The sequence below is a fragment of the Carassius auratus genome, unplaced genomic scaffold (genome assembly GCF_003368295.1).
Source record: "Carassius auratus strain Wakin unplaced genomic scaffold, ASM336829v1 scaf_tig00031048, whole genome shotgun sequence".
Classification (NCBI taxonomy): Eukaryota; Metazoa; Chordata; class Actinopteri; order Cypriniformes; family Cyprinidae; genus Carassius; species Carassius auratus.
Genome location: NW_020525891.1, coordinates 73,168 through 87,047, shown reverse-complemented (window position 1 = coordinate 87,047; position 13,880 = coordinate 73,168). Strand labels below are relative to the sequence as shown.

The following is a 13,880-nucleotide window of genomic DNA, read 5'->3' as shown; positions in this document are numbered from 1 at the left end:
TAAAATATGTTGTGAAAATAACGATGAAACAGACTGATGTATGTGTACAATTGAGAAATGGATACTTCTGAAGATAAATCGCAGCCCACGTCTCACGAGGTAAATATTTAATATAAAAAAAATATATATTAATAATAATGCAAACATTTTCGAGAAATAAGTAATTTGTACATTTACATATTTGGTAAGATAAAATACATTATATAGCTGTGTATACACACCATGAGTTCAACTTTCATTTCGTGAACAGTAGAGAACATAAGTGTATTTAATTCATTCACCAGACCCAAACATACACAAGTTTCAAATCCACTGGCTCAGTTAACATTTGTAGTATAGTGATAATAGCAGTGTATATCTTATTTGCATATGAAGTGATATTATAAATCCTGTAAACATATAGAAGTTAATATTTGGACTTCTCCGGTTCTCTGCACTGACTATAAGCACAACCGGAAATATCTACGCACACACTCGCAAGACCGGAAATCCAAGATGGCGGAGATATGCAACTAGCCCATACCTTGCTGTTGTGCACATAGACATCATATAATATATATGTCTATGGTTGTGCAGTCTTCTTCTTCTTCTTCTTCTTTTTTAAATTGGCGGTTGGCAAACAACTTTTAAGTGTGCATTACCGCCACCTTCTGAAATGGAGTGTGGATCCTAATAGCCTTCACTCACTACTCTTTAAATAAAGAAATAGATAAATAGATAAATATATAAAAAAAAAAAAAAAAAAATCATAAATATCTAATATCTAATAAAAATATTAATTTTAATACCTTACCATTCACATATTATTAACTCCAATATTTTAAGACAACTAAATTCATATCTTCCTAATGAGCCCTGTTTTATTCAAATAATCAAATATTGCACTAAACCCCACATGCCCTGAATTCAGTTGTAAAATTTCATTCATTTCAAATCTAATTTTTTCTTTACTTAACCTTTCTTTCAGCCTCAACCTTTCCTCCTTATACCTATCACAATTAAAAATTACATGTTCTATGGTTTCACTAATATTACAGACCTCACACATCCCACTTTCATGTTTCCCTATTATTTTAAGCGTACTATTTAAACCAGTATGTCCAAATCTCATTCTCGATATAATGTCCTCTTCTTTTTTATTCCTATTATTTTCTCTCATTCCCCATACCTTCTTCTGGATATTGTAGTACATTCTCGCTTTTGTTTCCATATTCCACTTTTCCTGCCACTTCTTCCTCATTTCTTCTTTGATTATACTTTTAACCTCCGCCTTACTATAATTTATTACCATATCTATCTCTGTTTTTTTGGTTGCATTTTTTGCATATTTGTCTGCCAACTCATTTCCGCCTACCCCTATATGAGCTGGAATCCATGAATTTTACTATTACTCCTACTCTTTTAATTCTGTAAACAGTTTGGGCTATTTCCAACATAATGTCCTGCCTCACGTCCGACTGCATGTTCTTAAAACTATTTAATGCACTGCTTGAATCTGATCCAATCAACACTTTCCTTGTTTTACTATTTTCTACCCACTCAAGTGCTAAGAGAATGGCCAACATTTCTCCTGTAAACACTGACAATTTATCATTTACTCTGTTGTTTAACATAACATTTAATTCTGGTATAATAAATGCAGCTCCTACTCGATTATCATCTGTTTTTGATGCATCTGTTTATATCTTAATAAACATTGAATACTTCTCCCCTAGGTATCTACTAATTTCACTCCTGTCAATACTACTCTGTTTTTTTAAACTCTAAAAGGTGCATATCTACCTTTAATTCCCCTAATAGCCAAGGAGGAACATTGGATAAAGGCACAATGGGGCTTATCGTCATATCTCCTATCCCTATCTCATTGACTGCATCACCTATTACCCAACCAAAGCTCTCACTCAGTCGTCTTTCTTTTCTTGACAAGGTTGTAACACCTTCTGAGTCGGATGACTTTCTTTATGCCCTTTTAGATTTGCCCAATACGTTAATGCTATCTGATTTCTTCTAATATCCAAAGGCATCTCATTCATCTCTACTTGTAATGCTGCTACTGGAGTTGTTTTAAAAGCACCACAACAGAGTCTCAACGCCTGACTTTGAATCACATCCAACCTTTTTAATAATGTTCTTGATGCATCCTGGTAAATTGTACATCCATAATCAATAACTGACCTAATTAAACCAATATATACTGCTTTCAATGAAGTCCTACTTGCTCCCCACTCTCTACCTCTCAGACATCGTATTACATTTAGTATTCTTTTAAATTTTTTAACAACATTCTCATTATGTATTTTCCATTTTAGCTTTTTGTCAAACCATATCCCGAGATATTTAAAACATTCCACTTTCTCTAGATTTTTGTCAGTCATGTTAGCTATTGTCCTTAAAAATGATATATGGACATGTAAAAAGGGTGGGGTGTTCATTATTTTTGTTACTCTGAACAAAAAAATAAATAAATCATAAATCTTCAGAAATGTAAACCAGTATTCATCCTATACAGGATTCCCAGGGTCCCATCTGGTGCTTCGTCTCCAGGGTAATCGTATAATTGGAGATGCATTTGGCATTTCAAAACATTAAGAAATTACGTAAACAAAAATGAAATAAACAATGTCAGGTACCATGGTTGAATCAACGTTGAATAACCTTTCGATTTTGCAAATTGGATCAACGTTGAAATCACGACGTTGATTCACCGTTGAAATCGTGACGTTGATGCACGGTTAAAATCATGACGCTGATTCACCGCTGAAATCCCGACGTTGAATCAACGTTAAATAACCTTTCGATTTTGCAAATTGGATCAACGTTGAAATCACGACGTGGATTCACCGTTGAATACGCGACGCTGTTTCACCGTCTTACCTGCATTATGGGTGAAATAGGGTCATGCTGCAGCCCTGGGATGAAAGCTGAATGAGGTGTTGATTTTGAAAAGTTAATCAACGTTGATAACACGACGTTGTTTCGCCGTCGTACCTTGCACCGTGTATAAATACACCTAGATCCTAGTAGGCATTTAGATCAACACAGTACATGCAAGGCTAAAAATCTAATGACTGGCAGCAATGGCTTTACAAACAACTTCAATAAACTACCACATGCTCAAAATTGTCAAACAGCAGTTTAATTTTGGAAACATACTGTATAAAACAGATGAAAATAATCCCACACTTTATTATGCAGAGTATGCATGGAGGTAATGCTAAAAACATGTAGTAGAACAATCCAAATACAATAATATTTAAAGGTTTTTGTAAAATAATTTGGCACATAAATGCATATTTTTTGCAGCACTTACAAGACAAACCCTTGTACCTTTATGACTGAAACCAGTGGATCTTTTATTTTGGTGGAAAACTACAGTTTCTGTGAAATTTTTTTTTAGTAATGTGTCTCATTTGTGCAGTGAAAATGTGTTGCACAGTACGAGCAGGGAACCTTCCACCAGTTGATTTCTAATGGGAACCCCCCCAGACTGTGTCTTCTTTACCGTGGGGAATGCAGAATGAGATTTCTACCGCAGGACACTCTAAAATGTTAGAACCAGCAGCCTTAGTGTATACAGTGTGGTTGTGCTTCGGGTGATCCTTGAAAGTGTCCCAGCGCTAGGTCCTTTCTGACACCGTCCCCTCCACTCTCTCCCATTTGTGCACTTTCTGTACCATCCTGTAGAAACATTTACATTTAATTATTTAACAGACGATTTTATCCAAAGCGACTTACAAATGAGAACAACAGAAGCAGTCAGGTGTACAAGAGAACAACAACAGTATACAAGTGCCATGACAAGATTCAGTCAGTCTAGTACAGAACGCATAGCCAGGTTTTTTTTTTTTTTTTTTTTTTTAATTTGAAAGACAAGAAAAGAAGGAAAAGTGCTAGCATTAGTTGGTTAAGTTCTGGTGAAAAAGATGAGTCTTAAGATGTTTCTTCAAAATGAGTAAAGACTCAGCAGTTCGGATTGAGATTGGGAGGTCATTCCACCAGCTGGACACAGTCCAGGAAAAGGTCCTTGAGAGTGATTTCGAACCTCTTTGGGATGGCACCACAAGGCGTCGTTCACTTGCAGAGCGCAAACTTCTGGAGGGCACATAAGATTTAACCAGTGAGTTTAGGTATGTTCACAATGTTTCACAATAACTTTGATATTGTGAAATATATTTAACTGAAAACTGAATGCAAAATAAATCACACAATATTTTCACTTTACAGTTCAGTAACAGTGAGGTTGGAAACAAAGTGGACAACACTATTCATTAAACACCTATTTAATGTATTCAGATGAAAATGTACAATATTAACAAATTATTCACAAGCAGTGTTTTCAGAGCCCCCAGTTGCACTGTTTTAATCAGAACACTAGCAATACAGTGTAGTAAAACAAGTCAAATCAAATTCAGTACATTTTTATTAAACTAAGCACAATCAAAACCTATCACAAAAGGTCAAAGCATCTCTAGCAGAAGTGACAGTGCAATGTAGCAGAAGAAAAATTTCTTACCAATGTTTCAAGAATAAACTGGATCCTTGATGACTCGACAAGGGGAAAGAAGGAATGGTTTACTGAAAAGTTCTTAAAAAGCAGGATTTCATATTATACCATTTCTTTAAACCACTGGTTCTCAAACTTGTTATACCAAGTACCACTTCAGAAAATATTTGTTATTAAATATTAAGTTGCACCATAATGACCAACATTACATTTCAGCAGCGTAGTAGGCCAAACTATTCAGCTACAGCTCTACAGCTAAAAAATTAGGCAGTTTTATTTTAATAAGAATATTAATTGTTGTCAGACACTTCACCATGGTAAATACAGTTTGAACATTAACACTAAACTGTGCTTACACACACAGGTAAATGAAAAAAGAAGTTCAAATTAAAATGTAATTTTAAATGTAATTATGTAACAAAAGTTACAAAACTGTACTGTACTTTAACTGTAACATACTTAAATGTGCAAAAAAAAATTACTCATAGATTAAGTTAAAATGTATTAACATTAATTAGTTTAATTTAGTGATTCACCTGAATAACAACTAGAGGGGGCCTGACACTTTGAGAACCATGGCTTTAAACAATCCTTTTTTTTATTTATTCATTTTCATTAATTCATTAAAATTATATTATTTAAATACTGACATTTGCACTTATATGTTTCAGAAAACACTTTGAAACTATTATAAGAATACAAACATATATAACACACCTAATGCATGGGATTCATATCAGGAAAATATTGGAAAATCTCTAAAAGACAGACATTAACACATAACTTACCAGCAACACATTAGCTGAGCATCTAACTTGATCAGCTGTGATAAAGCAATGCAAAAATAGACACACGGGTATTTATTTATCTGCAGGTTACATGGCCTTTAAACTACCCATTTGTAAACTCTGGTAATACTTTACTATTTTCAAAAGATAATAAAGATAACGTTAGCGATTTTCTTACCTCATTTTGCCAGGATGTTTTCAGGACCTCGCAGAACACCTGACCCTTCTTTTGTTCACAGTTTTTGTTCTCCATTGACATGTCACGACTCAAATTCGCTCAAAATAAATAAAAAATGTACAGGCAAATATGAAATAATTCGGGACCGACCGAGCAGTCAGTTATAACGAGCAACAGCTCACAGTTAGCCGCCTCACTCACAGAAAGACGACAATAACGGTCATATTTTTAAATGTAGAAAGGCGCGAACCGATTCATTGTCCAGTTTCCTGAATGACAGCCAGATTAACCAATCATGATAGAAGTAATAAAATAAAACTACCAATGGGAGTTGTTTCAGTGTGATAAAGCAGCGAAATGTATTTAGTTTTATTGTTGTTAATGATGATCATATTTAACATATACCTTTAGATTTTAGAATAGGTATCATGACTAAAATATTTTAAAATGCTATTAAAATAATAAATTAATTAATTTAAATAATTTAATATAAATAATTTAAATGTTTGTTAACCTTTTTCTACCATTTAGCATTAAACATTTTTAACGTTGTTTCATTAAAACAACTGACCTTATTTCAACCATATTTCAATGTTAAAAGTTGGTCATGTGTTGGAAGTTTTTCAACAGTTCATCTTTAAACGTTGAATCAACGTTGTTTCAACGTTGAAACCACAACTGACATTATTTCAACCATATTTCAACATTGAAAGTTGGTCATGTGCTGGATGTTTTTCAACCATTCAGCTTTAAACGTTGAATCAACGTTGTGTCAACGTTGAAACCACAACTGACATTATTTCAACCATATTTCAACATAGAAAGTTGGTCATGTGCTGGATGTTTTTCAACCATTCAGCTTTAAACGTTGAATCAACGTTGTTTCAACGTTGAAACCACAACGGACCTTATTTCAACCATATTTCAACTCCAGCACCTGACAGTAAAGCACTCACCCTAATCACACATGTACATCTCGGAGATGTCTATCTGATGTCTGCGTTTACATATAAAAGATGTGTTTTTAAGAGTGCTTGTTCATCTGCAGTACGTCTCTAAGCTGTTAAAGCCTGGATAAAAATAAACGATGTTGTGATAGCTGCAAATTTCATCGTTGTTAATTTGTTGATGTAACGTAATCAAAAAGATAATATATATTATAATCCAGTGTTTAAATCCATGAAATTAGGCTTTAAACTAAACGAAATGGTGTTTGAGTGCTCCCCTGGTGGTTAAAATATTGCATACACTTGTTATTTTGTCCCTGTGTGTCCACCGTAGTTCGTCAGAAAACAAGCGAAGCTACAATGGGTAAGCGCGTCTCTTTGCTCGCACCTGTTTTTTTGGGTTATTAAAATGTAATGAAATAACCTAATTAATATAATTTCTATGATTCTAACTTTTTGATAATGAGTAACTTTACATGAGGAGAAAAATATATCGTGTGTAAGATGTTTAGCATGTGACAATTATAGCAATGATTGCAGTAGTGCTAATGTAAACGTGTTATTTATTGTTCTCCCGCGAGATACTTTTTTCATCAATCACTAAAACGCCATATAACTTTTTTTTTAAAACATTTAAATTCATGGTCGATTTTGCTAACATTCTTCCCGTGTTTGTTTTCTGTACATTCGTTAATATGATTGAAGATTTCTTAATGCGATTTAAATGTTATTTAGCGTTCCTTAACACTTATGGGTTTTTTTTTTCTTTCAATAGAGCTCTGTCTTACTAGTGGAAAGCACTCAGAATATTATATTTCATATAAAGTGAGCTGATCTGCTGCTGTTCCTGAATGTGTTTAATGAGTGTTTATATTCTGAGGCTCATCAATATAATCAGCTGCTGAAAATCATCTTTATTTTTAGAGATGTTCCGATACCCTTTTTCTCTTCCCGATACCGATTCCGATACCTGGGCTCAGGGTATCGGCCGATACCGAGTACTGATCCGATACCTGGGTGTATATCTGTATATACAGCTGTATATACTACTAGCCCTGTGTAAATTGCTAGAATTTTTTTATGGTGTGCTTCAGACAGATCCCTCAATAAAACATGAACAAATACATGGTGAACTACTGTATTTATTACAGTATTTTTATTATCTAACATGAATTTGACAGTATTATTTATTTTCTTATGCAAAAAAGAACTTCAAATGCAGCCAAAAATCTAACACCGCAAACTAAAAAAGGTATTTAAGTTTTACAATATAACTGTATAAAAAAACTGCAACAAATAAGTCTAGGAATATAAAAAAAGATCTATTAATCAGATAATCAGATAAAGTAAAAAACAAGTAAAAAACAAGCAACCATCTAGGCATAATTATTATTATTATAGAGATGTATTATTATTACTGTAGGCTACAACAGTAGCTTTATATATTGTCAATTTACTCATGTAAACCAAACATTTATTTTAATGGGCTGCCATGAAGATCTTTGAGTGTCTGTGTTTATGATATGACAGTATTCTCAAATGAAACGGTAAATTCTCATGAAGTGACGGTTTATGCGTTCGTGTCCTCATGACACACAGCAGAGACTACAAAACAGCGAGCTCTCGCGCATCTGTGCCAGTCACCCACAGAGATGTAGATTTTGCGGGAGTAATATTTAAATAGTATTTTGCAGTTTAATATTCACAGACACTAGTATATATTCGGCTACTGTCTGGAGCCCTGCGTTTTGACTTACACGGAAGCGACTGAACGCAGTTGCCGGTACTGAATATACTCGAGAGTCTGTAACTACCGGTACTACAGAGACATACTGCTAACCACTGATCTATAATATAGTAGCGGCTTCACTGTCTTTTGGCAGTTTAGAATGTGATGAGTGATCCAGTCATATATAGATAAGGGCTGCTAACGCGTTTTCATTTCTTCTTCGCTGCTCTAAACAGGGGTTGCTTGTGGCAACACAGCACAACTTCCTGTGTTTTCAATGCATTTTGAGCAGCGAAGAAGAACCGTGCAGCGGTTAGGCAAAGCTTGCGGTCATAACTATGTCTTTTTTAAGAAAATGGTATCGGATCGGTATATGGGTTCATGTACTCGCCGATGCCGATGCCAGAATTTGTTGTGGTATCGGAGATATTTCCGATACTAGTATCGGAATCGGAACAACTCTATTTATTTTATGATAATAGCTCCTGTTTTCACCTCATTCATTCTACTGATCTCCTGTAAACTGTCAGTTAAAGTTCAATTCATTCTTAGAAGAGACTTAAACTATAGAGACACTATTGTGATATCTATCAGACACAGATGTCCTAACAGCCTTTATTTCATTAGTCTGTGTTAAACTGTTAACTGAAAACCAAAACAAAGGTAAAAACTAATGAACAGAACTTTAAACTCAAATAAAAGGGATTATGGAAAAAATTATTTTTTAAAGTTACTTAACTTTCTTCTGTTTACTCTTTAGATTTTATTCTTAAAATTGAAATATTTGTAAATATTAAATTTAAAGTGCTAACAGACAAGCATAAATGCATGTGTGAATTTGTATTTCGATATTTTACTATAAATAGCAAGTAAATGCATACTTGATATGTGAATTAGTAGAAAATCTAACTCAAGACTTTGGCAGATCTTCTCTTCCTACAGTGAAGCTCCTCCCACAACAACACACCTTCAGTGAAGCAATTTCAGATCAGCAATTCATCAGATTTGGTGTTTATAAAAAAAAAAAAAAAAATGAAGGGGATAAATTAAATCAATAAATAATATTGGGGAGACTTTCTATCTCCAGGGGACTGAAAATCAGATGTTCAAATTATGTCACTTCCTGTTTGTTGCCATTAAAAAATGCTTTAAAAAGGAAGAAATGGAATGGAAATTGTGTTGAGTGAAAAATATTGGCCAGTTAATTCATTTCAAATGGTTATTAATTACATAATTTTCTTAGTATAGTATATTAATGTTAATATTATGTTTATAATATTTTAACTGTGGATTTGATTAGTCATTGAATAGTTCTTACTACACAAACATTGGATTTGTGTCTGTATTTTTAAATATAGATAAATGTACCTTTTTTATATAAAAATGTGTCAAAATGATCATAATTTGGTCTAGCTGTTGTCTCCTTTCACTTCACATGATTTATTTATATTATTACTTTTAACTGTAATTTCAGATCTAATGGAGGAGAAAAAATCTGTCAAACCTGGAGAAAAGACTCTCTCACAGACTGAAAGTATTACTTTACTGAAAAGAAGAGTCAAGAAAAGTTTCACCTGCACTCAGTGTGGAAAGAGCTTCACATACAAACAGAGTCTCAAAAGACACATGAACATCCACACTGGAGAGAAACCATACAGATGTGATCAGTGCTGGAAGAGTTTCACTCAATCGTCAAACCTTAAGATGCACATGAACATCCACACTGAAGAGAAACTGCATGAATGTGATCAGTGCAGAAAAACATTTGCATGGGCTTCAAGCTGGATTAATCACCTGAAAGTTCATTCAAAGGAGAAACCACATTCATGTTCTTTCTGTGGAAAGAGTTTTTCTCAACTGCAGAGTTTAAAACTACATCAGAAGATACACGCTGGTGTAAAAGATTATATGTGTTTTGAGTGTGAGAAGACTTTTATTACAGATAAAGATTTGAAACGGCACGAGAGGATCCACACTGGAGAGAAACCTTACAAGTGTTCACACTGTGAGAAGAGATTCAGTCAGAGAGCACATCTGAAATCACACGAGAGGATTCACACTGGAAGGAAACTGTATCACTGCACTACATGTGGGCAGAGTTTCAGTCATACGTCTTCTTTACAGAGACATACAATAAAGAATCACATTAAGTAGCTTATCTCCAGGTCAGGTCCAGCGTTTTCAAGTGCTACACAGCATCTCTTCCGTATTAATCTGTTATAAGAAACATAATCTAATAAAGATCATCTTAAAGACCACCAGTTTCTGTGAGATTTAGATCAACTCAAAGTTCCTTCCCTAAGGACAATATCTAAAGCTGTATTCTTGTATAAAACTGTTACATTATGTAAATTATATTATTATTATATTATTATGCTTTATTTTTTAGGGTGTGTTTTACAAAATACAGGTGTAAGATATTCTGTCATGTATGTTTTACATCTGATCCATCTTCACTTTTGTTCACTTGAGATGCTTTGCAATCTTGTTAGTCAATGAATAGAGGGATCTGTCTTTTACTTTGTTTGCTTCAAATATCAAACTTTTATTGGCCACTTTTGTTGTCTGCTGATTTTTCTTGCATCACGAATGAATAATTTGATAATTCTAGTTACATCTAAAAGCCATTAAATATTGCCTTGGGGCTTAACTACATTTCTCGATAAAGCTTTTTAATCTACCTAATAAACTATATGTCCCCTCACACCTGATTATCTGTCTATCATTAACTGTTTTAACATTAATTTAGTTTGATATGTTGTGTTATAGATATTTTTGTGACAGAGTTTCGTAGTTTTAAAAAATTTGGTGCGTTCCTGATCATCTAACGTTGGTTTTGACTCGCGTTGGTGACGTCATCAGTCGAAGTTCCTGAAGTGAGGGGTTTGCACCTTTTTAAGTAATTGTAAAATACACGTTTCTTATTTTGTTTTTAATTAACATTTTTATGGGGTCATTTCTGAATAGTCTTTATTGGTCTCAGCACTATTTGCAATATCAGCACTATCTAAAGGTTTTGTCTTGTTTCTCTTAATATTCAAAACGAGAAAGCTATTTTGTTATAAATGTTGTTAACGAGTTCACTCTTACATACAATTAGCTAAGTATGGTAATGCATATTTGGTGTGTTGTCCGGGGAAGAGCTCTGATCTTGGTAATGCCTGAAAGTAGAGTACCCCCAATAAGTGTAATATGAATTCAAAGTGAGGAGATGGGGTGGAGGAGGGATGCTGATAAACAATGTCAATGAATAAAGGTAAGTCAGCTATATTTATACCATAGTGTAGATTAACCTGAGTACGCTCGATCTGTGATAATTAGGCTATGTATCTGTCGCTCTTCTCCCAAACCTTTTTAATAAAACATAATTCCACATGTTCACCCTTTCATATAATTAGCTGAAGTATGGTAATGCATATTTGGTGTACCTAGAGTACCCCCGGGACAGCTGGCAGACTAAGAAATCTAATCAGTGGTCAAAGGGCAAATGGCTGACCGAGAGGGCCTATAAAGCCTCTGACTGGAGATCAAGACTCAGGACATGTGGGTCTTCTCGATTTGGCAGATAAAAAGGCTTTGGGCCGTCAGACAAGGAGGACTCTTGCGACATCTGATGGGAGATCAATTCTCACTGCATCAGACAGGTAAGTCTCGCCGGGTGGAGAGCGAGAAAAGGAAAACCCGACTGGGAGGGCTCCCGTAGCATCAGATGGGAGATCAGGACTCAGGACATCGAACGGGTAAGCCTCGCCAGGCGGGGGGGAAATACTTGAAATTTAGCTGAGAGAGCTCGGACAGCATTTGGCAGGTGGTCGAGACTCTTGGTGATGGACGCCCGTACCTCGCCAACTGTCAAATGGGAAGGTAAAATTATGTGGATGGGAGACTCTTGCCAACATCCGATGGGAGCTCAATACTTGCAGCATCTAACGGGTAAGCCTCGCCGGCTGTAGAAAGGAAAAGTTAAGGTTGTCTAGCAGGGCTCTCACAGACGGGAGCTCAATAGTCATGGCCTCGAGCGGGTAAGCCGAATGTAAGACAGAAAGGTAAAGTTTTGTGGCAAAGAGGCTTTTGCCTACATCTGATTGGAGCTCAATACTCACGGCATTGGACGGGTAAGCCTCACTGACCATAGAATGGAAAAGGTAAGGTTGTGGCCCGGAGACTTTCGCCAGCATCCGATGGGATTGCAATACCCACGGCATTAGACAGGTAAGCCTTGCTGACCGTAGTATGGAAAAGGTAAAGTTGTCTGGCCAGGAGACTATTGCGACATCTGACGGGAGCTCAATACTCAAGACATTGAACAGGTAAGCCTCTCTAAACGTAAGACAGGAAGGTAAAGTTGTATGGCCAGGAGACTCACGCTGGCATCCGATGGGATCGCAATACTCACGGCATCGGACGGGTAAGCCTTGCTAACTGTAGAGAAGTTTTTTTTTCTTCTTCAAACGGAGTGATTATTTGAAGTGGCTTCATGACCAATGAGGGTTTGGTGGGCTTCTTTATTATGAAACTGGTTAGTTCTGATGCAGCTTTGATAAGCTTCTGAAGAACATCTGCTGTTTGGAGAGGCCTTTTTGGGCTGCCCCGATGGGGAAATAGTGGCTAGAGAAATTTCCTGCTGGGATGCCTGATAATTTCAGGACAGATCTGAGATGTTTTTGGAATCAGAAGAGAGTGACAGGTTTTTTGGATTCGTCTAAAAATAGGCAGAGGTACTCGAAGATGGACTGGTACAGCTGGATGGGAGAAGAGAGATTGGAGATATAGATGAAATTACCTTTCTTGCTTTGGTCTGTTTTTGTTTGATTATTAAAGAAATTGTTTCGCTATCAATTATGGTTAGGTCTGAGATGGTGGGGTTGATTTTTGGTTTTGGAAGATATCCGAGCTAGAGGTATTCACAGGTCCAAAAATTTGAACCCAAAACCCAAAAGAGACCCGTAATGTACTACACCGAACGGACCCGGACACCTCTATTATTTCAAAAGCTGGACCCGGACCCGTGTAGGTCCAAGAAATTCCTACCCGGATCAGTGTATTATTTGATAGCTGGACCCGAAACCGCCGGGAAGACATGTCACGGTGAGGGATGAAAAAAGCAACTGTGCATATGTATATTCTGACTTGAGTTGACTAGCATAATTCGCTTGTTAAGTCTGACGTCACGTAGCAGCGCTTCCGTGTCCAAACGCTCTATCAGTTACCATGAGAAAACAACAAAAGATGCTAATATAAACTCACAATGTTATAGAATACAGGCGAAAAAATTATAATCGTAAACTTTAACTCCATACCGAAGTCCCAGATAGCCAGGCAATGAAAATATAAATATAAAAAAAATATATCTAAAAAATATTTGTGTTTGGGATGCTGTGAGCATGGAGACTGTAGTGTATACTGTAAGTTTGAAAGCATTTAGCTTTTGTATTACATTGTATTACACACAATGTGAAACAGACCCGGTGTTACAAACTAAGGTAGTGCTAAACGTAAAACTAAGTGCAAGAAGAGAATCTGGAACAAAAAAGGAGTTTACTGATGACGAAGAGGAACACAGACAATATACAAGACTACGTTCAGCATTACATTCATTGACACATCTACAATGCATTACATCCAAACGTACAAACAATCACGGACGAGGGAGAACTCAACAGAACGGGTATTTAAACAATCAGGAGGTGATGAGGGAACTGGAAACAGGTGGGAAGAATCAATTTACCAAATT

The 13,880-nt window shown here is 35.7% G+C and overlaps 1 protein-coding gene and 1 long non-coding RNA gene across 2 annotated transcripts; one reads left to right on the top strand and one right to left on the bottom strand.

Moving 5' to 3' along the window:
- Positions 1–596: 596 nt before the first annotated feature.
- On the bottom strand, positions 597–1,343 carry LOC113080362 (uncharacterized). Its single transcript, XR_003281846.1, has 2 exons — positions 1,169–1,343; positions 597–691 (listed from the first exon to the last, which is right to left on the bottom strand). It is a non-coding gene; the product is annotated as an uncharacterized LOC113080362 (long non-coding RNA).
- Positions 1,344–9,625: 8,282 nt separating this feature from the next.
- LOC113080353 (gastrula zinc finger protein XlCGF49.1-like) lies at positions 9,626–10,840 on the top strand. The gene has a single exon (XM_026252517.1). The coding sequence runs from the start codon at positions 9,626–9,628 to the stop codon at positions 10,298–10,300; it is 675 nt and encodes a 224-aa protein (XP_026108302.1). The 3' UTR covers positions 10,301–10,840.
- Positions 10,841–13,880: the final 3,040 nt, after the last annotated feature.

What these genes read in the sequence shown, in the direction of transcription:
- LOC113080353 (XM_026252517.1), top strand. Translation starts at nt 9,626, where the DNA reads ATGGAGGAGAAAAAATCTGTCAAACCTGGAGAAAAGACTCTCTCACAG.